This window comes from Glandiceps talaboti, chromosome 15 (assembly GCF_964340395.1).
Source record: "Glandiceps talaboti chromosome 15, keGlaTala1.1, whole genome shotgun sequence".
In the NCBI taxonomy this organism is placed as follows: Eukaryota; Metazoa; Hemichordata; class Enteropneusta; family Spengelidae; genus Glandiceps; species Glandiceps talaboti.
In genome coordinates this window covers 18,025,099-18,050,534 of record NC_135563.1, presented here as the reverse complement: position 1 = coordinate 18,050,534, position 25,436 = coordinate 18,025,099, and the positions used below count along the sequence as shown (strand labels likewise).

Below are 25,436 nucleotides of genomic sequence, written 5' to 3'. Positions count from 1 at the left end.
GTATTTAAAATGCAAATAAAGAAGGTCCCTTATATCACATTTTTAATCTGGTCACCTATGGTCAATAACAAACATTCAAGTTAGTGTGTTTCTTATCTGTTCCTTTTTTAGCTCCGCTGTCAGCGAAAGCTGAAAGCGTAGCTTTAGGTATAGGTGGGTATTGAGGTATAGAGAGTAGAGTGAATCATAGGTGTCCGTCAAACTTTTATATTTTTACTATCTACTCCGGAAGTGACAGTCGGAATTCTTCGATATTTGGTGTGCATGTTCCCTGGGGGGAGGCTATTCAGATTTGTTCATGCCAAGTTGATCTGTGCCATTTTCAATTTTTTATGATTTTTTTTCATAAAATGTCATTTTCATCAACTCCTTGAAAACCTCTTATTAGATTGCTTTGATATCTGGCGTGTTGATGCGCAGGGGGTAGCTTACTCAGATTTGTTAATTTCAAGTCAGCACATCCTCATTTTTATTTTTTATGATTTTTTTTTTGTAATTTGAAAAAAAAATGAATATGTTAATGAGCATAATGACCGACGCCATATTGGAAATCAGTCGACGAGACTTTAAGTAAACTGCCACTTTTCAAAAGACACTATTGACGTCAAACAAGCAATGTAATATGTGCTATAGTCATAATTCTACGCATTGGGCGCCCAAATCACAAGCGTTTGTTCGAAACAGGGTTGTAAACTTCAAATCAGTCCGCAACATCCTCATTTGCATACTCTATCCTGATTCGACCAGAAGCTGAAGGTGACCTCATTTGACCGAGCGATTTTCCACAGCAAGTATCTTGAGTATCAACACAGGACGTTCTTGGTACTCACTAAAATCACACTTCAGACCCACTATAAAAGTGTGATGTTTTCAGATAACGTGTAACTTGTGGTTAATTCTATATTGTCGTGCAATTTGGAATGACAGTGAACCAGAATTCAGACAACTTGCGTAAGGAAGGGCATGCCAGACATGCGGTTGAAGTTATGGCCGACAGTTCACATGTAAAGTTAAACGACATGAACGTGTCTTGCCTTTCCAAAATGCAAATATTTGGCAAGTAAAAATAATTAAAATAATTACAACTTTAATTTGGCTTCAGACTTTGCATTATGTTTTGCGTATCTTTCCCCGTTTTACATGTAAATCCGAAAAGGTTCTCTCTCATCATGTCATCAGTGTCAGTGATCATACCGCGCGGGGCTGCTTTGAGTACGAGCGAAGTGAGGCATGTTGAGGTATTTTGTTGAGAATTATAAATATTGCGAAATGTCAAGTACAAGGTTTAAATACAATGGAATGATGAAAAAAATGGCAGAGTCTGCTGACAGGCGCCGGTCACAAGAAACACTGTGAATTAAAATATCAGACGATGTATGTATTAATCGCCGACAATCCACCCGTATGCACGAGGGACTAACCCGGAAGCAAGTCGTTGTCAGCCATACGTTACAGTGGTAACGTCGTCCGAGAAATCGCTGCGTTCAGAGTGTCATTATTCACAGAATTGTTGTTTTCGAGTGAAAACCCGTCTTGAATTGTATAACTCTAACAAATGAAGACATGTCAAGTTATATTTTGAAAGTTGTATCGCTAGTTTGAGACGATTTTCTCACGTACTATAGTACTATCGAGGCTTACTTGGAAGTAGTGGGACCTTACTCCAGTTCATCGGGAAGTTTAGCCAGTCCAATAATTCTTTCTGGTTTAGTTTACAACACTTTTGATCAATCACGCAGATTTTGTTGTTGTGATGAAAAGAAATAAAAAAAAAGATCATTTCAACCATTTCGTTGTGTTTTCTTTGTGAAAGGTAACCGAACATGAACGAGTGTTACCACTGTAACGTATGGCTGAGAATGACTCTCTTCCGGGTACTTGAGATTGTCGCCGTACGGAAACTAAGATGGCGATTAATACATTTCTTCCCTATATATATCTACCACAACTAGTACAAGTTGAATGTTGTTGACTTTGTAAATTTGTTAGAAAATTGAAATTCAAATTGCCTCAAAATTATTTTAGATCCCTAGTTTATTTCATTCATCATTAAAATTTTCCAGGGTTACAGCTGTAAGACACTGGAATTATTTATAGCCAACCTCAAAATCCTCTTTTTTTCTTTTTCTTGTGTGCATTTCCCAGTCATTTTTTTCTGAGATTTTGTGCAATTTTTCATAACAGTAGATTTTTGTTTTAAAATGGTGACTATGGTATAAAAGTACAATACATTACCAACTTCTGTGTAAAATGTGTTTTATAGTGAGACATCATATGAAACCACTAACCACTTTATTGCATCGCTAAAACAAAACTGCATAGTGAAGACCTGAACCACTTCTACATGTCACCAAAATAAAAAATTAAATAAAAAAAAAAAACAGCGGAGCTATTCTGACCGATAGGTCGCTTGTTACCTTCATATGTTTGATTATATTAATATAATCTGCAGATGAAATCCATTGATATTAATAAACCTATGAATATCATTAGTCATGTAAAGTAATGACTGACCAGCACTTCTGTTGTGCTGGGGAGAACCTTATCATTTGCTTTCTGTTAATGTGCACAGCTTTGCATCGGATACTGGAATAGTTGGTTTTGGGGAAGGAGCTGGTGCCAGTGTTCTCCTTAGATACACTGTAAGTATTTATTTCAATTCGACATGTTTTCCCACCAAAAATTTTATGAATTTTTTGTCAGACTTTGCCTCCATTTTGTTTCTAAATGTCATTGAACTATATTTTCAATGATATAAAATGAAGGTGAATAGTAATCTGCAGAGATTTGTGTGGATAATTTTAGATCTGTTGTAGACATGAATTTCTAATTTCTTTCATCTTTCAATCCACTCTCAGAGATGTTTCATTGTCATAGATTCATCTCTAGTATAATTCTGACGTGTTTCTGATGTCAAAGATTTTAACATATTTTGTTGTATTGCTATTGATGTCCCAGAGCTCTATATAAAACTTATTTGTATTTGTATTTGTATTGGTATTGGTATTGGTATTGGTATTGGTATTGGTATTGGTATTGGTATTTGTATTTGTATTTGTATTTGCATTTGCGTTCATATTCATATTCATATTCATATCCATATCATATTCATATTTTTAATTGTCTTTGTATTTGCATTCGCATTTGTATTTTTCAGATTTATAACCCAAGACGAGTCCTAGGCCTGTGTCTCCTGGAATGCAATGCTAACCCATCTAGTTTCCTTGAGTGGAGTCAGGAGAAGGTGTGTATTGCTATGCAATATTTACTGAACACAAGATATAACAGACTGAATGATCAGTTGTTGTGGGCACTCTTCTCATCCATTTGCACAAGCGGAATGATAAGGACGCCCTCAACGATGTATGTTTATAAATATAGAAGCGACCGTTAATTTCAAGTTAGAGATAGTGTTTTGCTCTCAATCTCATGGATGAAGTTGCCGCTAAAGAGCCCAGTAGATTTACAACAGTAACGACTGATACATATTTCAGTTCAATATTTTTTCCCAGCTCTATATTAAAACAGTGAATAAAGTTGTTATTCCATCTTTAATCTGTGGTTTTAAAATATCTCCTAAAACAATCATGTCATTAATAAACAGTTTCATGAAAGAATTTTAATCACATGATTACAAGTGTTAATCACATGATTACAAGTGGTAATCACATGATTAATGTCAGTGTGTATGTCACATGATTATTCATCAGATTTTAGACTAGTCCTGTGATTTATATTCTTGATATGATTAGTTTTGTGATTAATCCTGTCTTTTGCAACTGGCAGTGTTTTTTTTATATACCTAACAATATTGCTCAGGTAGAAAGGATAAATGACTTGACAATACAGTATGGTTACTTTGGAACGGTAAATAGGAAACAAATGCAATGGTTTGATCCCTCTACTACGGACTGTGATCACGTAATGATTTAATTATTCAGCATAAATGTCTCTTTCTAAACTATGATTAGTCACCAGATTTACTAATATTAAAGTAGATCTGATACTATAAGTGGACAATATTGGTATCAATCAATAGTCTACCACTGAAAATATTCCTATTCATAGCTGTATGTCTTAATACTGTAAAAATATGCTTGGGTGGGGGTGGGATGGGGTAGGGTGTTGATGGTGGCTCCCGGAATTGTCCATATGTTATGCGTATTTGTATATATGTGAGATGATCGCTATGGATTGGTCCCAAATATGCAAATCACAAGGATTGTTGTTGTTTTGGAGACAGTGTATTATATAGCAGGGCAGGTATTGACGGCCATTATATGACTTAGTTCATCTGTGGTGATTGCCCATTGTTATTGTCGTACCATGCATGTCAACATCTCTTGTGATTAAGTGATGCATGGAGTCGCTCAGTATTCATTTATAAAATGGACATTGCTGGTAACTTCTATGTGGCTGTCAAATGTAGAAGTCACTTCTACACATCATCTTGTAGAAGTTACTTAGAAGAGTAAGTTGTAAATAGTACAGAAATACAAAGGGTCAGGGGATGTGGGAAGGACTGCACCAAAATAAATCAGACTCTACAACTCACTTTCTTTGAGCTTCAAATCATAAAAATACCTTCAATGAGCATGATTGATCCATATGCATTTCTAATAGTAATTGTGTAAAATTTATCTAGGATAATAAATATTCCTAGATATTTTTGATTTCATAAAATTTACCAGGTATATATATACTTACTCATTCATGCATATTTCTAATCTGTAAAATTTACGTAAGGTGTATATATTAGCTGTACACTGATATTTTGACAGACTTACTACATGTACAAGACTGTTCCTTGTCATTACAGGTTGCAGCATGGCAGCTCACAACTCGAGGAATGAATCCAACAACAGAAAAATTCCTGCTTTGGCATCATTTTGGAAGTGTGAGTATGATGAACAATTTAAGTACTTGACAGTGTAGATATAGTGTGTCGGCAAGAAATAGACAAAACAGAAAAATTGAGTGAAACAGTGTATATTGGAGCGTTTTTGTGAATCACTTAGCTGTATTATTAATGAAATTAGGAGTTGAGTGGGGTGGGGTTTAAAGATAGCATTAGAGTGGGTCACGTACTATATCCTTGAAGCATGATTTTAGTGTACAATGATGGTGTATCAGTGCATAATCTAGTAACTATATGTGTTTCCACAACCTCTCTCTCCACTGTATAGTCAAATGGCTTTCTCTAGCACAACATTCTGTTCTTACCATCGACTGCAGTAATTTAATGCTATTGGAACATTGAAATAGATGTGATGACGTTATCGAGGTCTGGCGTGACTTTAAGACTGGTGGTTGAGGTTGGATTTGTGGTAAACTGAAACCAATTACAACTGCCTGTCAGTGTGTGATAGATTACAACTGACATGTGCTGTTCACCCTTTCACAGCAGGAGATTTAGTTAGATTTTCAGTAGAATTTGTCCATTTGACTATACGTGGAGAGAGAGAGAAGGTGATAGTAGAAAACGACCACATGACCACGTATATAGCTACTAGACTATTCAGTACCATATAGTGAAACTTGTCATAGATTTGGACAACTTGTATGTTTGGGTGTAAGTGCCATCAATTTTTATTTGATCAAATGGATGTTTGGTGTAACAGGTCTAAAAGCACTCCTCCACATGTGAATAAGTGGTGAATGTATCGTGAGCTCATTGTAAGGCTATAATGTCCGAGTGTCATATTAGTGGTTAAACAGAACAAGTATGGCTGCCTTAGTTTTGTAGAATAAAGTACTGTGTAGAGCTCTTGCACGATATTCATTGTTTTTATCATTATGTTGAAAGAGATTGGGTAAATAGATAGATGTAGAGTCTTGTAAAAATAATATTATAATTATAAATGTATTAGTAAATTATCATTTACATCATTTAGTCATATTCCGTCCGTTCTCAGCTATAAAATTCCTGTGCTGCTGTATGACATTGCGCTTAAATTGCAGCTTCAAAAAGATGCAACACTGCAACATGGTGCTTCTACAAATCCATCTTTTTTCTATTCCTGCAAAATGCCCCTTTGATAAGTTGTATTCTGTAGCAACAATGGGAAAAAATTTCAAGCCCTTGATTTTTGATATGGTACAGTACAAAGGGCGTCATGTATAGGAAGTGAATTTATTTCATGCAGTGACGATAATACAGTTGAAAGAACCCAATAAAGAATTATCAAATAAAAATTTAAAAAAAAAAAAAAAATCCAAAGTAAATTCTTGAGTCTGTTGAATGTTTGAGATGTATCAGATTTCCCAGCAAAATGATGGAATGTTTTGAATGGACTCACAAAGAAGGTAGATCCAGACTGTCAGCTCAGTTGTGACACGCCATCAGGACAAGTTGACATGCATCCTGATAGTATACCGTACGACAACAAAACAAGAAATGTAGTGAAAAATGTCTTCTCAGTGACGATACTTTTTTTTTTCATAGTAGACATTATTTCTTGAACTGCTTGTGAAACTGACGCCATTTTGTCTCTCTCTACATTTTTTCCTGATTCTGCAATGTTATCCTGCCAGGATTTCTTGGAGGTAAACTCATCGTTTTCCTGTCACCTAACGAATATTTATAATCAAATCTATTGACACCCCAACCTATAGTTCTCATACTACTAAGATTGCATGCTTGTACTCACAAGATTTTTTCCTTGCAAAAAAAGTACTAATATTTTTGCGAATTATTGTTTATAACTGTAGCTGTCTCTTGTGGTAGGAACTAGTGATGACATAGAAACAATTTTTGCAAATGATTCATTTTGTAGGCCCGTTTATTTGTTTTTGATTAAAGTCAAACGAACTGAGGAAATTACAAAAAAGACGTTTTATAGTTGATGTGAGAAATATGTCCTTTCTCGAAAGTATATCAGTTGAGATTCTGATAGTTTCTACCACAGAGATGATAGACTCAAAACTATATCCTATAAATAGTTATATACACTTGTTTATATTTTTTTAATAATCATGTTAGATAATTTGTAACCAAACAACTGTTTTTAAATAGTAAAGGGTTCCCTACATGTTTTTCCCTTTGAGATATTTTTGTGTGTATCGTGAAAATAACACCTGATACTGACAATTAATATGAATAATATGTCCTGACGCTTACTTGTACCAAATTTCTATTTAAAAAAAGCATGCCTACGCTTGATTTCATTTCCTTGTGGTGGGATGTCATTCCATTGATAAGGCTGTCAGAGCATATCATGAATTCTATAAAAGTGCAAACTTTTTAAAAGTGTAATGCCTTGTTTAGAGGAATCTGCTTCATGTATATAATAACTTTCTTTTTCTTTTCCTTTATACTAGGATGTAATTTGTACAATTCATTTGTAACTTTGCAACTAACATAGCTTGCATTCCATCTTCATAATGTTCACGTTTTCTCTCTTTTTTCTGCACCTATCTTCCCATGCCTGTAGAGTTGTCTTTGTCCATCCAGTCCTAACAGAAACTGTTCATCACCCACTCGACGCATTTATAGCGAGTTACGAAAAAAACAGGGGACCCTCTACGGTAGACTTCGTGTATGTGTTATTAGCAGTTTGTACGTTGGCAACCGCGAGGGACACTCAAATGAGAGTTGTATGAGAAAAAAAAATGAATAAAAAAAAATTGATCTTTTTGCTATTTATTTAGAATATGTGCAATTGCATGATGCTGATCATATTGCTGGTGTTGATCAAGAACTTGCTGTTGATGTATGTCGTGTAGGAAAATTTCAGACAACAAAATTGGAAATTTGAATTGGCAAAATCTGTGTACAGTAGCCTTGTATGTCTGTGTCACTTGAATGTCACCTTGGTGTCCATGTATAAGCTGCATCTCACATAACAGAGTGATTCTACTTTTGGTTTGTGCCAACAGCAAGATTTTCAACAGAGAAAAACTAAAAAAAACAGCAAAAGACCAACATGTTTGCAGCAAAAAATGGCAATAACTGACAACAATGTATATTTTTGTCATGGTTTCGGTTAAATCTGATGATAGTCTGCAATTTTTGTTCTGTAAAAGAAAATTGTGAAAGTATGAATTTTTGTTGTATTTTCTAAACACACAGTCTTCCCTTCTCCTTTGATGTGTGTACTACTTTCAAATTATTTATGGAAGTTGAAAACATTAAAAATGTTAAATGGTACTTCCAAGGGTTTCTTCATGGAAAACGTTATTTAGGGTGATCACTTTGCTTGTCACAAAGTTGGAATAAAAAACTTGAAAATGGTAGTTTCCATGAATATTTCTAGTTTGGGGAATTTAGACTAAAAAATGAAATACACAAATTGAAGTAGAATCACTTCCTGTGGATTAATAATGGTAGTTCCCTGCACTTCGTAATGTCAAAATCCTTAACAACACTAGCATTTCTTGTCTTTTTTCTCTCTGTTTTTCTGTCTAAGTGCCTGACAAAAACCTGTTGTTGGAGAGTCCACATCGTTTTGTCATGTGTTTTATCTTCTTGTCATAATTAAGCTCACTAATGTCATAAAGCCTTTCACCATTATACTGTGACAATTCTCAACAGGAAACCAAAGGCAAGAGAGAACTTGTTGAGGAGTTCCATGAGAACCTATACAAGAGAATGAACGCCCACAATTTATCCAAATATATTCAGGTATACATGAAGTAAGTGATAAACTAGTTAAGTCGTTCTATTGTGCCATATCGACAGAACTGTATGCTGTGAGTGTAAATCTGGCATATACAGTTGGTATTTTCACCAGTGTCTGTGGTGTTCTGTATGCTCATATTCCACCAGTGTTTGTGGTGATCTCTAATGATACATTCCACCAGTTTTTGTGGTGATCTCTAATGTCACATTCCACCTGTGTTTGTGGTGATCTCTATGGTCATATTTCCATGAGCATTATAGCGGATGCAAGAGTGCAAATACCCTTCCGAGTAGCCACACTGTTCAGTTATACTGTTTAATATTTGAAATAGCAAATTTGTCAAAAAACTCTTGTGTGTGTTAGTATCTACATGTACATGGACAGAACATGCCCATTTGCATATGACTATGCAATAACAGGTTTTGTTAATGCACAGCAGTGCAAATACCACTTACATGAACAAGTAATCACTGGTATATGTAGAAGCCGTGGTGATGATGACTGAATGTTCCTATTTATATCTCGTTGTGTGACAAATACAGCAGCTGTGTTAGTGCCTGAAATGTGTTGTCAAACATGGAGATTTAAGTAATGAATATTATTAAGTGTTTTTCCACATATGAAAGTACTGTATGTAAATCTATAATGATACTACCTGATTCAACCCCATAAGGAGCATATAATCCATTCTACAATCTATTATATACTTATTATACACTGACCATGAGGACACTAGTAGATTGCTATTTCCATGAGGGCTGTTATGTAGCAACTATTTACCAAAGCTAAAAGCAGAGGGAAATTTTCTATATAACAGCATGAGGGATAATATGGTGTTTACTAGTGCCCGAATAGGGCCAGGCAATAAGTGTTTTATATTAAAGCATGAGGGATAATATGGTGTCTACTAGTGCCCGAATAGGGCCAGGCAATAAGTGTTTTATATTAAAGCACGAGGGATAATATGGTGTCTACTAGTGCCCAAATATAGGGCCAGGCAATAAGTGCTTTATAACACATCACATTTTCAGGGAGGAATTCTTTTTATAGCCAAAGCAAATCACTGATAAGACTTCAGTGCTAAGGAAACGCGAATGCAAGTAGTGCCCCCATTGCAATTTGTGGTCTCAATGGGTCAATATTAGTGTATACCATGTGATACGATCTAAGCCAATCAGTGATGGCTATATGAACACGATGTGTTATAAAAGTGTATTGGCAAGTTTCATTTAATAGACTTAAGTCTCTCCTACAAATTACCCATTTATACTGTTTGGATGAGTTGGGCACAACACCCAGGTTCCATTCTTGTGATGTCCAACTTTCAAAGGTTGATATTAGAATGTATGGTATGAACAACTGTCAGCTATAGAAAAAGTAGGACCTGAACTTAAGAAGGGTCTGATGTAATCCTTATTACTCGGTGATCTTGAAGTTAAAATAAAAGTTTTTATGTCAATACACAAGTAATAATGAATATGCAGAGATTAACACTTCAGACATTAATATATGTATTAAGTTGATTTCATAGTTATTGCAAGACTTAAAGGGTCTCTGGACTCGCAAATTCAATTTCCTCTCGCTGGAAAATGGCAATTTCGAAATTTTTAAAATTCAGATATTATAACCCCAAAATGCAATAAATTTGTTTCTCTTTTCCGTGTGAAATGAATTATTTTCTGTTTGCAGGTCATAAAAGTCAACTGAAAGAGTTCAAATGAACGTAAAATTTACCTCACAACGGTTTATGCCACAGACATATATTTGTTCATAGTTTCTTAGCAAAGAGTTTTTGTGTATATCACTGTAAATTATAGGAAGAGGCCTCGCAAGGCAGTTAATAATAGTTTGGTATTGTAAAGTAAGATTTGTGATGACACCTGTTTGCCAACTTTCATCATATTGGGATATTTTTCTCAATTGTGGTATGTAGTACACACAAGAATTAAAAAAGGCCAACATGAAGAGCTCATAAATCAACAGAAGTACATATGTATGTGCTAGTAACACTTGGAAAATTAATATTAATGAGCAATAAATTGTATGGTATGTCAGACTCATATCACTCAGCAGTGACAGTAAAATACCACGATGGAAAGTATGTAACTACAAGTAAAGATGGCAATGATAGAATCTAGTAGGGTTGAAGCCATTTCTGCATATGTTATTAGCGCATTGCAGTGTGTGCCATGACAGTGCAATGTGTGATAGAATGACAAGAGGAATAGCACTTGCAATACTCGACACTGTGTGAAAAGAGCCATTTGGCTCAACAGTCTATCGAGTTGAAATAAAGGCTAATAATAATAATAATAATAATAATGTGGGAACATTATAGCTAACAATAACAATAACAATAACATAGAAATGAGATGGCAGGATATTGAATATTAGTACAGGTTGTAGATCTGTCCTGCTCATTGTTATTGAGGTTCAGATATGAGGTTAACATTTATGTGAGGTCATTAATTTTTTTCATACTTTGTTTCAGTCGTAATGATGTATCCCATAAAGTGAAGGATGTGAAAACACCCATTCTCCTTGTAACAGGAACACAGTCTCCACATTCTAAGGAAGTGGTAAGTATAGACAGACAGACAGACAGACAGACAGACAGACAGACAGACAGACAGACAGACAGACAAATAGAGACAGAGCATTACACATACCACAGTCATTCAAAAATGCTTTTATTTGCAAAACTTGATGTCATTGCAAATAGTCAAGTATCAAGTCATATTATACACTACAAAACTAGAGATTTAGAAGTACTTGATGTGCCAACTTTGGCGTATTTCACTTTGAATTTTCAGGAGAAGCTTTTCTACTCACTTCCTGACAAGAGGAATAGCACTATGTTGAAAGCAGAAGATGTTGGTGGCAGTATTATGGATGAAAATGTGAGTTGAAAATGTGAACGAATAAAGTTGACCAGTTAAATAATGATATATTACATGTAACACCTATTAGACCTAGATCAGTTAAATAATGATATATTAACACCTAGATCAGTTTATGTCAGTGTGTCTTTGCTAAGGTTTTTGGACAAAGCATAACAATGTAATATTAAAGTTCATGTCTTAGTTTCTGTTATGGTTTTGGTACAACATTGTAGAGAAGTGAAAATGTCATCAAAAACTTTCACCTTTGTGTATATAATATAAGTTTGTAAAAAATGTGTCAAACTCAACTGGGTTTTATCTGTTTGGCCTTCACAAGATAAACATGATATATGGCTATTTTCTGGCCATGTTTGGTGTTTTTGAAATATAAGGGCATTATTATAAGTAGATTATACCGAAGTTCACAAGTCATTTTCAGAAACAAAACCTTGCAATGTAAGGGAGACTATGACAGTTTTACATGATTATCGCTGGGGGTGGGGTGGGGGGGGGGGAGTGGGTGGTGGTGGGGGTGGGAGGTTGCAGTCATAGTTATAGATGTCAGTCTGGACTTGTCTTATCAAAATCATGTATAAAATTGATAGAAAAGGTATGGTTACACATGTATTATAACGGAATGGTATTATGGTAAATTGCACTATTCTTTGCATTATTGCTGTTTTAAAGTTTGACATTTTTATTTCTTAGAAATAGTAAAAATTTTGATTTTGTGGATTAATTATGATACAAACAATGGTTTTGTTTCATTGAATTACAGCCAGGCAAGTTAGCTGAGAGTTTCTTACTGTTCCTTCAAGGTATTGGACTCGGTAAGTAGTCAAAATATCTTTTTTTTAGACATCAAGTATTATCGTCGACAGAGCAGGTTTTCAAAGTGTTATACTTAATAAGCAATAATCCAAACAAGACAGGGTAATACCGCCCCCTAGTGAGGAAGAAGAGAATAAGACAGGTCTTAAATTGTAAGAAGTGTGCATGTATGGTGTAATGAAGTACAAATGTATAGGCCTTTGAAATGAAAAATTGGAACAAATTATTTAAAGCTTATTTCCTTCAACTAAATAGTCATGAATATTTAGTGTGTATCTAATGAATATTCATGTCTACTAAGACCCATGATGCAATGGTGTATTACTGAACGAACAATAGAGGCGAAAAACGAGTTTCAATTTGGTGTTTCTTGGCTACCGAACAAAATTTTGTGATGTGAAATCATGAAATGACCCTCCAGAACCCAAAGTTTATGAAAATAGTCAAAAATGAAAGTTTTGTTGGAATCATGAAGACTCTGAAATAGTGCGTACAATAATATTGAATGACTATAATCCGATGCTTTGTGAAATATTAATAAGGGTATGGATGGAGGCTGTCGACAACTCGGTGTCACATCTGTGGCATTCCTATTTAATTGATCATAGCATTGGCACACATTATGTAATTTAGTTCAACTGTATTAATCATAGCAAACCTTACATACTGTAATTCACCATAGCATTAAAGAATGCTAAACTGTATTAATTATAGCAAACCTTTAATCATACATTCAGTTAGTTTGACTTTTCCATGTTGTTTTCCTTACAGTTGCATCAGTACCAATGACTCGGCTTGCCAGATCTTCATCCATGGGAGAAGGGTCGCCAACCAAGAACAAAGATGCTCTAGCAAAGAATAGAGCTGTTTCCATGGACCAACCATAAGCTGTTCCACAGTGTATCTGTCCTCCCCCAACCCTTGCAGTCTTGTGAAGTGTATGCCAAGTTTTACAATAGTCTGGTCCTGATTGTACATGTTTTTTTCATTATTTCCCACCATTTTCTGTAAAACCCAAACTGAAATTCAGGTATTTCACAAGTTATTTTTTAAAACACGACTACATTGTAGTATATACTAAATTTAGAATCAAGAATTTGTTTTCTGATGTGGATAGCTTGTGATTCAGAAAATGTGTTGGTGGTGTGTTGTGAGTTTCTGATTCCCTGATGTAAGCACAGTTGATGTCACTTTTTGGAGAAGAGAAATATGTCAACTTGTGCGCGATCTTTTTTCTTGAGGTTGGAAAATACCAACATATCTGAGTTTTAAGTCACATTAGCTCATGCAATAGTTCAGGAAATGTCCCTTGCATTTGGCCATTACTGCCTGTCAAGCGACTTGGCAATATTCAGTGTGCTTGTCTTAGTGAAAAATGGGCTTTTGTACACGTCTGTCTTAGTGAAAAATGTGATTCTGTGCAGCTAGCCTACTTAGCCATTACTAGTAGTCAATATCTTGAAAGTGTTACTGTAATCTATAGCATATATTGTAAACAAAGACCATATCATTCTATATTATGTTATATTATATTAAGCACACTATGTTCATATATTGATGATCTTCTGTGCAAATTTCCGTGGTTAAAGAACTCACAACAACATGCAATATTTGAATTATTCTAGGCCAAATTGTATTGTATCTGCATATTTCCATGAATTCAGGGTTTGATAATTAGCAGTGACATTTTAAACGTAATTGTCTATGTTTATATGTAGCAAGATCAGTTATAGAATCCTTCAAGAAAGACACACATCATGTTAACTTTGTAAACATGTGGTCTTATATATCCTAAAAGAATGATGATTATAGTAAAAATACTATCACAATATATTTTTTTCAAGCCATCACAGTTGTTATTGAAAATTTGAGAATGTGGAAATCCTTAGTGCAAAATGCAACCTGATGCTTTTGCTGTGAAGTGCAATAAAGGAAAAACTCATGAAATGGAAATGGTGAAGAAAGTTTGTTTATCAAATATTTTGGATAGTTCCTTGGTCAAATGACACAGGGACTTGTAGACTGCAAAATACATTGAATCACACCGCCCTCATTGGCCTGTTGTATGAAAGGTTGACTGATGTGTGAGGGCGCCCATCACGACTTACCTTACAGACTAGGGTTACTTATTCCTGCTACAAAAACACCACTTGTGCTAAAAAAAAACGTTGTGTTTATCTATTACAATTCAAATATTGCATGTAACCAAACCATCACATCATTGTGTTTGAATTTTTACAACCTTTACATCAAATGAGGAACATTTCATGATTATAGTCATAAAAGTTATCTTTTTTTTATTATCATTCAACTATTTTTTTTTCCAAAGTAGCACTAGTCTTTTATTTGATATTATATCAATAAATAATTTGATACATTTATGATTCAAATCTGGCCACTTGTTCCAGGTTTGAAATTTAGTAGTGCACAGTTTAACTTGAACAGTGCAGTGTTTGGTGAATGCACAGAACTATTTACTAACTTGGAACAGTGTATGTATCATTTATAATGGCATCTTTTATTTTCATTTTTTTCACGATACTTAACAGTAAATATTGATGATTTTTAAGACTTACATTTTAATCTAAGACAGCAAGTTTCATTTTTCGTACGTTTCCAGCATTGTTGATGTGAATGAAAATTTGCAGTATGTCTTGGGTACATGATAAAGTTACGTGCATGAGTTTGCTGTGTTTCACCAATTCTTCCATTTTAAGACCTTAAAATGTAACATAATTGTAACCCTCAAGTAACTTTTCTGTTAAAGTTTCTGTTAATTATACCCTATATATATATATAGGATGCCAGGCTTTAAAGGGTTAAATTTTATAATTCACCCCCATTAATGTTATCGTTTGGTTCATTCCCATTCACTTTTAATAGAGTGGGTGATACCACTACAAAGGCATGGGGGTTGTCAGAATGACGGTTCATCCAAATCAAAAGTGTGGTTGATGTGTGTTGAAATCCTGTAACATGAAAGAGATGGCTGTCACACAGTAGCAATTTATTTGTTTAATTGTAACTTGTAAAGGAAGATAATGAAAACATGATAAATTTGAAATTTTATATATCATGGTAAATTTGCATAGTTTCCTTTATGTATGTTACATCACAATGTTGATGGAGAACTTAAAAACTTGCACACATTTTATACACAGCCCTTGGCAAAACACTGTATTGGAATTGTTGACAATGAGCATGCAAATACATGGTGTCCTCATAACCTACTTGGAAGATAAAGCTACAAATAGATTTAAATCAAACAAACAACAAACAAACAAACAATACAAATACACTGAAATGTTAGCAAGGCCAGTGTGAAGTTTTCGTCTGATGGGAATTGCAGTGCTTGATATACTACAGTCTGATATTAAGTTTGATTTTGACATTGACTTCCATAATGTGTAGAGACCCTAGTAGTTAAAATAAAGTGAGGTTCGTAAACATAGGTTGTTTTAGTCAATTTCTTGGGAAGAGCTGATTATCACACTTTTGGAATTCACAACTTTTTCACAGTAACAATAATGTTTAGAGTGTATTGACGCTTGAGACCTTGGATTTCATAACTTTTTTACTGTAAAGTTTGTGTTTTAAGTGAGTCTATTCTGGCCTGCTTTGCCAAGCTACGTGCTCACGGTTTGGTGATCCGAGAATAGTGAATCTAGTGCATCTTATCATACAAACATCTAGGCCACCTCTTGTGTAGCATTCTTGTCTGGAATGCAAAACTGAGCCTCATTCACTATAAATACAGCAGATCTGACAGTGAATTACACTGGTATAGATTCTTTGTTAGGAAAAAAACTGACAACAGTTGTGTGATCTTCTTTTAAAAAACTAACTTTGAGAGTCTTGTGTTGCACCATAGTGGTTATGTAAACAAGATATAAACAATCATTTCCAAGATTTGAATATTTTCCAGACTCGCGTCTTACAACCATGCAAATACAAAATTTGAATAAAATTGATCAAAATATGACAAATCATGTGATGTAATTTTGAAAAGCAGTATTTGAATTCAAGTGAAAAACAAAATTGAGAAATTTCAAATTGTCCACCTACCTGCAGATAGATATTTGGATATATAGAGAAATAATGAACATGTATGTCTTTGTGATCAGGGCCAGATTATTTGCTGCTAGTATTAAGTTTTTGTTACTTGACGAGAGAAAAGTGTAAAGGGTTTTACAGCAAAACAACTGCTTGAGGTCAAAATTTTATGACTGTTTTCATACTATCCATGATCCTTTGACTCATGCTCCTTCTCATTACACTGACACCCCTACCTTCTACAATGGTACAATCCAATTGTTTAATCGCTCCACTACAGTGAAAGGTGGTTGTGATTATTATAATTGTATTCAGGGGTAGGAATGATGGGCATGGGAGTCAGGAGACAAATGGTTGTGGATACAAAGAGCAGAATATTGTGTTAGTTTTTGAATTCACAATAATTAATGTACTCAATATATTTAGGATAGCAGAATGTAGAGAGGTTAGGACCTTCAATTCCCTCATGGATAATAAAATAAAACCAGCTCATAGGACTTAAATTTTTACTTTGAACCCAAATGTTGCATATTACTATTGACTTGATCACTCAAAGTATTAAACCTGCAGACATAGAAGATTGTTTGAAAATTACAGTTTAAATGTGCCTGTAAAAGTTTAGTGTGCAAAAAACTAATCAGAATTTCTATATTGTATTAGTTGTCACATATACCCGATAGAGCTGGTTAACTACTATCTGGTGAGGTGCCAGTCATGTGTTGCTTAGCAACAAAAATAGCTAAACTCTTCAAAAATGTAAGAGTTCATGCCATTGGTTGTTCAGGTTTGTTGCATGTGATTGGTCAATACAGTATGATTTTGCATATTTGTCCATTGCAACCAATGAGTGCCCATAGTTCTCCAGATATCTAAAGTTTCATAATGACATGCAAAAAATTAAAATTGAATACAAGGGATAAAGATATATATATTTCATAGCATATATTCTGAGAAGGCAAGATAGGTTACTGTTGAAAAGAACCAGCTAAATTCTTTCAACTATGTCAATTGTGTTAAGTGAAGGATTTTAACAAATAGTACATTTACCACAAATTATTTGGACAAAAAAACGTAATTGTAGCAGCTAATGACTGGTTGTAATTTAGTACAGAATGATGAATGTAGATGTTCAAAGAATTGAACCCAGTTAACTGCCAACACAATAGCAATGAAACCTGCCTTAGAAAATAAAATCCCCTGTGAAGTTTGCATTTGTACTGCTTTTACAATGACTTAAAGCTTCCAACAGAAAATCTCTAGCAGTTTACAACAGCACTACAATGGAATTTTTGGTAACAAGGGTAATATTTGTTGTTTTCAGCACATAACTGGCAGTTCCCTAAAAAAAAAGAAACATCAGGGAATAAATTTACTATGACTTTAAATACCTTCATGATATAAGATTTTAAAAAAATGAAGTCTTTCCTTTTTCTTCTGTGATAATACATAATCATGGGCTCAAGAGATTACTGGTTTATAGAATGATACAAGTTCATCATGTCATGATATAACAAACTCGATGCTTTACTAATTTCTGATAGCTTTAGTGAAAAAAAATGCATTTTGTGATTTTACAAATTGTGTGTAACTATTATGGATGTTAAAGTGAGCATTTATGATGAAAAATAAGCAGACAGTCGTGTAAAGTGAGTTGCATATTAAAAAAAAGCATCTCCTGCGAGGGCAGTGTTCAACTGATCAGATGCAAAAAGCCAACCAGTAGTCATGTGTAAAAGGACCCATTGTTTGTTTTCATCGCTTGTCTTCACTAATTTTCTTTGGGAATTAAAAAGAAAAGTAGAAAGATTGAAAGGATAATTTGGTAAATGGCAGAAAATTAATAGTTTGCTTTGATATGGCTTGAGATCCATCACGTTCTTTTGACTACAAGAATGGATTTTGTGTGTTGCCATAGAAACAAGTGATGAGTGTTTGAAACCATTATTTGGGGTTTGTGAAATTTTCCACAAATTATGTAATTTTGGATATCTCTGATTGATGACTGTTATTGATTTTTAATATATGATTGGTTAATTTTTAGAACTGTATACTTATTATACTGAGTTTCTCCAATGATTCATGACATGTATAAGTGCCATTGGTATGTTCATTTCAATCTGGTAGGTTTGTTAGGTCAAGGCTAGGTCATAGGTCATGACATTGGTCATTTCAACAGAAATGAATAAAGGACACTATTTTTAAAAGCATTTCTGTGACTTGGTTCTCTATTTTGTGCCATAATGACTTTATTTTCAGTTTTTACCTCTTGTAAAGGGAGCTTATGTTATACTTTTGTGTCTGTCTGTCTGTCTGTGGACACGATATCTCAAAAACTACTGCATCAATTCTAATGAAACTTGCTACACATTTTCCATATGCTAATGGCAAGAACTGGTTAGATTTTGGTAAACATCCAATGAACATTAATTAATCATTTGACTGATGGGTTAGCAATTAGGCTATATCTTAAACCTGCACTAGCTGCAACTGGGGTATTTTTTGCATCAAATAACCAAAAACACAGTCACTAAAAATTGGTCAATTACTTTAAAAAAAGACAATATCTGTTTATTAGTGATCAATATTATCTGTAGGCAGTGTAGCAGCAAGTTTACATGTAAAGCTTGCAGCCGAGGAAGTTAAGGGAGTATGATTTTTGAAGGATCAATATGCTCCTGAATTTTTAATTTTGGGAGCAAAATGCTCTTAAAAAATTTAAAACTTAAGAGCAAAATGCTCCTAAAACATAAAACTTAGGAGCAAAGTGAAATGACATGCATCGAACTTTAATTCACTGTGACAAATTCCATGTTTATCTGTTGAATAAAAATAAGCATCATTTCGTTGACTGACAATTCATAATAATGCAAATAAAATGAATCTCCATTATCATGAAAATAGTCAATATGCAAGTGGGCTTCAACATTTGTTTGTCAAATGCAGCTATAGGTGAAATTTCATCTTTCAAATGCCAGTAAATTTAAAATGTCACTTGCTGAATACATCAGACAACTACAATATATTCACTGCAAATTGTTAAAATACCAATAATTTAATAGACACCATACAAGCTAAACAGTCGTTCATATTATACATAAGCAGTACAGAAACGTTGAAATCTTGACTGCCGTTGAGGGTGCTGATTTTGGGTACAGACCCAGAAATCCATCTCTTTTTATTTATCATGTATAAAAATACAAAAGTATGTTTACCCACAGGTGATGCGATACTGTTCATGGTGTATGATTGATACATGTATTTGTTCTTTGAGTTTTAAGTCCATGGAGACCGGGCATTTTTAATTGCAAACACTTCTTGTGGCATGGTCGTCAACAATACATTCACTGATAGTTTAAGATTCACACTGTATTCAATACAGGTATGTATGTCTGTGACAAATGAAAATGGCTTGGCCAAAAACGACACACAGTCAATAAAACACAAGTTACAAATACAAATTCTCTGATTCATAACAATTAAAATAATGTTTGTGTGTGTTTCAGTGATCGATGCCAAAAAGTTACAAAGAAGAAATCAGAAAGATATCCTCATTGGCTGGTCTTGTGCCTTCAGACACACAACTGTATGTAGTACTGCTGATCACATCAGCTGATTCCTTCCAGACAGCAAACGTCACATGAGTTGTGTTTTTAACTTCCTTATCGTTCATTCATTTGTACACAAAAGGCACTTTAGATATTAGTCACCAGTTTTATAAAAATGCAGATCATTTTCTGTGGTGGATTATTTACTTCTGTTTGTTAATAAAAGATCTACAGCTTGTGCTAAGTTGTCCACAAAACCATCAGGTTTCACATCAGGATGATTCTCATCAGATGGCCTACAGGAAAGGTAAAACATATTAAAGTTGGTCACATTGAAACTTTTTTTGTCCAAGATCTGACAAGTTTTGGGAATTAAAATACTTATTTGTAGACTCTGATGCATATATGGCAGTGAATAAAGTATTCATACCGTAGTAAGCATTCAAATATCAAACACTGTCTGCTGTGTCTATCTCTATCAACCCACTCACACAATCATATACGCATCCACATAAAAAAGACTTTACACTGGCGATGAGAATGATAAAGTATCTAATCTGGGGTGACTAGATTTTTTGAAGTTACAAAAAGTGTGACAGGTTGATTTGAATTCCATTTTTTGAAAACCTCCACTGAGGTGAAAATCTGGTCAAAGATACAAGACATTTGTTGTACTCATTAGCTGCAGACCGTATTGTTTATGTATACACTGAAGCCTTATTCATGTTTATCGAAGGATTGATCTTGTATTACCCAAAATGCATCATTCAAGATGGTGGGTATTGTCCAATTTGAAAAGACTATATCTGAATCAGTGCTATAGAGTTGCAGGTTCATGAAATAGTAAATTTGACACCCAGTATTTCATTACTGTTATTTGTTTGAGAAAAAAACTCACCTAAATTTCCCTGTTCGGACTTGTAATCCTCTAAGTCCACATTTCTGAGCACCACCTACATCATTGACAATGTCATCTCCAACCATTATAGCCTGGGGATAAGAGGATAACAGAAAATTTATTGGTTGAAAAATTTTCTACAAATTTTTTTGACTTTTGACACTCTCTGAGTGCAATTGATTTTTTGAGACATGGCCAGCTTTGAAAGCGCTCTCCTTCTTTAGACATTATCGAACAATGTGATACAACCCACAAGAAAACGTGTGCATTTGTCTGCATGAATGAAGTGAGCCAAGGAAAGAATTCACACAAAGACAAAATTAGGTAAAAACAACAGTAAATGATGTTGGTTCACATGCTAGCTGCTTTATCAGTTTGTTTACATCTGTGGAAGTTATAATGTAACAGTAACAATCGTACTCAATGTTATAACATGTCCTATGTTTTAGAATCCAGGTTCCTGTGGTGTTTATCGTTATACTTCGATAAGTTACCATCACTAATTACATTGTATGTCTTTGCATAAATCATGTCTCTTAGCACAAGCAAGCAAATGCACCAGTGATTTTAAAATCCCCAATGGGCAAAGCGCTGAGGGGACTTATAGATTGGGTTCCGTCTGTGTGTCTATCCAATGCATGTGTTCAACCTCAAATCTCTGACATGCACCAACTGATTTCAACCAAACCTGGTACAAAGGTAACATACTATGTAATACATATGCATGTCACTTTGTTTTATGACCGAATCAAATATGGCCGAATGGCAGCCATATTTACTGTTACATTTCACAATATGCATCATAGCTTTGGAGGTATAATATGTAGTGACTCCATTCAAGTGCCTACACTCATATCATATATGAGCTTTTTTTAAGACCCTGACCTTTGACTTTGAAAGTCAAAGTTATCTTCATAGCTTTTGAATCAAACATTTCAAGTGATATTTTAATCATGCCTTGGTGTTTTACTATATGAGGTATATATGCGCATGTCACTTAATTTCATGACCTTGACCTCCATTCAATTGTCTATAACCCAAAGGTTATATTTTTGTATCTATAGAGATACCATTCAAATTTGCGCAATAACTTTGCCATAAAACATAAAAGTCAGGGATAATATGTCTTCAATGGAAGGCTTGTCACAGGTGTAAATACTCACAGTTTGTGGAGTTATATCCATATCATTGACTGCTGACATAAAGAATGCCTTGGCTGGTTTTCCAACAACTTCAGCTTGACAGTCACATGCATACTGTCAAATATATAAAGAAGTGACTTAGTCAAAATACATAGACAGAAATGGACCTGATGTAAAACTGTTCATCATATTGTCACAGTGGTATTTCTATACTTTGTACATACAGGATCATTCTCTGTATATCTATTTGCCTTCCATGTTAATATGTGATAAAACTGATATTAATCCATCCGTTCATCTGACCATCCATTCATCCACCCATCAGTGTGAGTTTTCTTACCGAATATGACAAAAGTTTGTACTAAATATACATCTATGGTATAATGTTCTTACTTCTAATGCTTTCATGTAGGCACCAACATCAAGTTTCAAGCCATCAGTTTCCTTGTAGTATCTCCTGAAAAAAGTCCATTTACTATAATTATAAATATCATGCATGCAACGTGGTAGTTGAAACTTGGGATGGGATGTATTCACTAACTTAGTGATCTCATGCAAAATGTCTTAATGAACAGGTGTTTGATCCAAGTGATTTTTTTGTACACAACATGGACTAAGTTCCTGTAAGTAAAGGAATATGTATACACAGAAGCAAGTATGAGGTGTGAGTGAGTGTCAGTGCTTACTGGCTTTTTTAGGTAAATGTGTGTGGGAGCCAAATCATGCATATGTGAGTCAGACATATACATCCTTTTAACATAAAAGACATAATAAACTTACTTGCAAGCATTCAACAAGAATAATTTCAACATTAGTGCTTTCTTTGTTTACGTAAGTGCTGACATTTGTTGCCTTTATAGAGAAATTATACACCCTTATTGCCAGTACTGTAAGTTCATGGGACCTGCAGAGGCACTTAGATATTAACAGGATAAACATGATGAAGAAAGATGTCTATGTAGCAGTCACTTACCCTCTACCTAATGCTATCAGTATTGGGTTTTCTAAACTCATTAATACTCGAAATGCTGTGTTTAGGTTATCATAGGATAAGCCCTTACCAGCATCACCAACAACAACACAGTTAGGGTTACTTTTATCAACACCTTCATATTCTGGCAGGGAAGCTGTACAAATAACAACACAGTTAAGGATACTTTTATTAACACCTTTATAAACATCATATGACCATGGAAGTTATACTTCCATGGTATGACACACAAGTGCAAGTGTGGCATACCTGGGGTATTTGCATGAGTGTTTGCAGCGTTCTTTGTGCCCGTACTTTCACTCACTATGCTAATGAAAGTGCAGTAGAAAACACTGCAATCGTGAGTACAAATTGTCGCGTCAATGCAGTTAAGAGGTCGTATCTGCCTACACAATTGCATAGAAGCAGATATGACCTTACTGCACTGATGCGACGAAATATCCGCGAGTACCAACATTGCATGGAACTCATACAGCACAGGGTTGTTTTTATTACATATGTGAAACAACAAATTTCAATACACTGTGTGACTTTATGTACAATGAATGGTCATGCCCTCATTTGCATAAAGTTATGCAATAATCAATGTTTTCAGTATTGAACTGCAGTGCAAAATACCACAAATATGTGCACACACTGCTGCAAGTAATCACTGGTGCTAATATGTAAAAATATTTATTTATGACAGTATTGAAAATTATACAAAGCTCATTGTGTGAAGATGGAAATTATCAATAGGATGAAATTGTAGATTCAGTAGAAATACTGTCCAATAAATTGGAGACATGTACTTCATAACCCTTACCTGGGTGGACCAATAGGTGAGGTCTTAGCCCTCTTTCTTTCATCACATGACACACAGCTGGTGCTGGAGCAAAGACTTCTTTACGTTCAATGTCAAAGCCAAGCTTACGTAGGTTTGTTACTAATATCTCTCTTGTAACTTGGGTTTCATTGGTACAAAATCTGACCTGCAAGTCAGAAGCTTTCAATCTGTGGATTAAATGTGAGCAGGGAATTTACAAAACTGATTATTACAAAACTAGTTGAATATTGATAATAATTCAAACAATATAAACGTAAGTTATGATACAGAATGTGAAATAGTTTAGCCGTTTACTTCACAGCGTGGTATATGGTACAATTGTTTTATGAATGGATCCTATGTGGACTTATCAATAGATATATACTTTTATACAATATAAATACACCACACATAAAATGTAAAAAAAAAGCCACACCCACAACTACATTACAATGTGTAATGGGTGTATTACACTTATTGTGTATGTTCATATGACTGAAGTTTGGCATTAAAATAACTAAGGCATAGTTTCAAAATATCACATACGTTCAGGAAGTGAAAACCCACATTTCAGGGATAAGGAGTTTTTGGTTAGTTTCGATTATTTTATATATATGGTAGGTAGATGAAGTGTATAGTGTTGCAGTGAAGCCGCAAAAATTACAAATGTACAAATAAACAACTGCTTCTGTAGTATACACATACAAAAAAAAATCACAGCTCCCCCCCCCCCCCCCCCCATGAGGGCGTGTCTTACAATCGAAGTTCGCTTATTATATTAAGCAACTTCACGAGCACCTGTGGCCATCCATGGACATGCTAGCTAACGGATCGTAAACGCCTTTTCTTTTATGGTCAAAATAATGATTTTGTTTTTGTACACCCAGGTAAGGCGTGTGCAGAATTATAAGTCACATGATTGTGTGTCTACTGATATTCACAAAAAATGGTGAAGTCCGTCTACCCGGAAGTGTCATCCTGATCATGTTACTTTTTTGATAACCCCAAAGCAAAGCAAGATGTCGGACATAGGCATTTAACCAAACCTTTTGACAGCATCGATAGAACCTGCAATAGGAATTCCATCACCATCACCACTGTCATAGAGAACGCCAGAAATATCTAACAAAACACCTCGCACGTTCCCACAGTTCTCATACCAGGCAGCCATGGTTGATGGTTGATTTGAGACTCCCTAACTTGTTGTTAAAAGATTTTCTGGTTTCGTGTTTGCCTATTAGTATGTAAACATACACATGAACACGCGCACATACCCACACACACATATATATCAAATATACCTACTAGATATCTTGCCTTGATATCCTATGAGAACGAATATTGATTCGAAACGTCAGGATTGAATTTATCTGGACTGTTCTACTCATTACATTTGTACTCATTCCACACATACCGTATACATACATATACACAACAACTGCTTTAAATTTGCCTTTGTGCCTGTGTCTTGCTTTGATAAACAAAGTTTTTTGTTGTTGAAATACTTTGAACAGGTGTTGATAAAAGGCAAACAAGTTGTACAACCTTGCCTCTTCTAACATGATGATTTGTAATTATTGCAATAGACTGTTGGAAATGCACCATAACATGTATGCAGTAGTGGTGTAGGAATTCTTCGATAGTTTGGAACCACCCCCTCGGCCCATT

General features: G+C 34.6%; 2 protein-coding genes across 2 annotated transcripts in view; one reads left to right on the top strand and one right to left on the bottom strand.

Moving 5' to 3' along the window:
• LOC144446178 (uncharacterized protein ZK1073.1-like) overlaps positions 1–18,588 on the top strand; it is a 56,104-nt gene extending 37,516 nt beyond the window's left edge. Inside the window, exons 6-13 of the mRNA XM_078135932.1 lie at positions 2,573–2,642; positions 3,158–3,244; positions 4,820–4,897; positions 8,534–8,634; positions 11,113–11,200; positions 11,435–11,521; positions 12,282–12,333; positions 13,106–18,588. Coding sequence (XP_077992058.1) covers positions 2,573–2,642; positions 3,158–3,244; positions 4,820–4,897; positions 8,534–8,634; positions 11,113–11,200; positions 11,435–11,521; positions 12,282–12,333; positions 13,106–13,221 — 679 coding nt within the window. The 3' untranslated portion in view covers positions 13,222–18,588. The remainder of the gene's footprint in view (positions 1–2,572; positions 2,643–3,157; positions 3,245–4,819; positions 4,898–8,533; positions 8,635–11,112; positions 11,201–11,434; positions 11,522–12,281; positions 12,334–13,105) is intronic.
• A 589-nt stretch (positions 18,589–19,177) lies between these two features.
• On the bottom strand, positions 19,178–24,942 carry LOC144446680 (phospholysine phosphohistidine inorganic pyrophosphate phosphatase-like). Its single transcript, XM_078136500.1, has 7 exons — positions 24,815–24,942; positions 23,769–23,956; positions 22,946–23,099; positions 22,366–22,429; positions 21,994–22,086; positions 20,831–20,922; positions 19,178–20,228 (listed from the first exon to the last, which is right to left on the bottom strand). Exons 1-7 carry the CDS (start codon positions 24,937–24,939, stop codon positions 20,132–20,134), a joined length of 813 nt encoding a protein of 270 aa, XP_077992626.1. The 5' UTR covers positions 24,940–24,942; the 3' UTR covers positions 19,178–20,131.
• Positions 24,943–25,436: the final 494 nt, after the last annotated feature.

Coding starts and splice junctions, on each gene's coding strand:
- LOC144446680 (XM_078136500.1), bottom strand. CDS start 24,939: ATGGCTGCCTGGTATGAGAACTGTGGGAACGTGCGAGGTGTTTTGTTA. Junction 23,957..24,814: donor TCTATCGATGCTGTCAAAAG/GTTTGGTTAAAT, acceptor TTTAATCCACAG/ATTGAAAGCTTCTGACTTGC. Junction 22,430..22,945: donor CTGATAGCATTAGGTAGAGG/GTAAGTGACTGC, acceptor GACTTTTTTCAG/GAGATACTACAAGGAAACTG.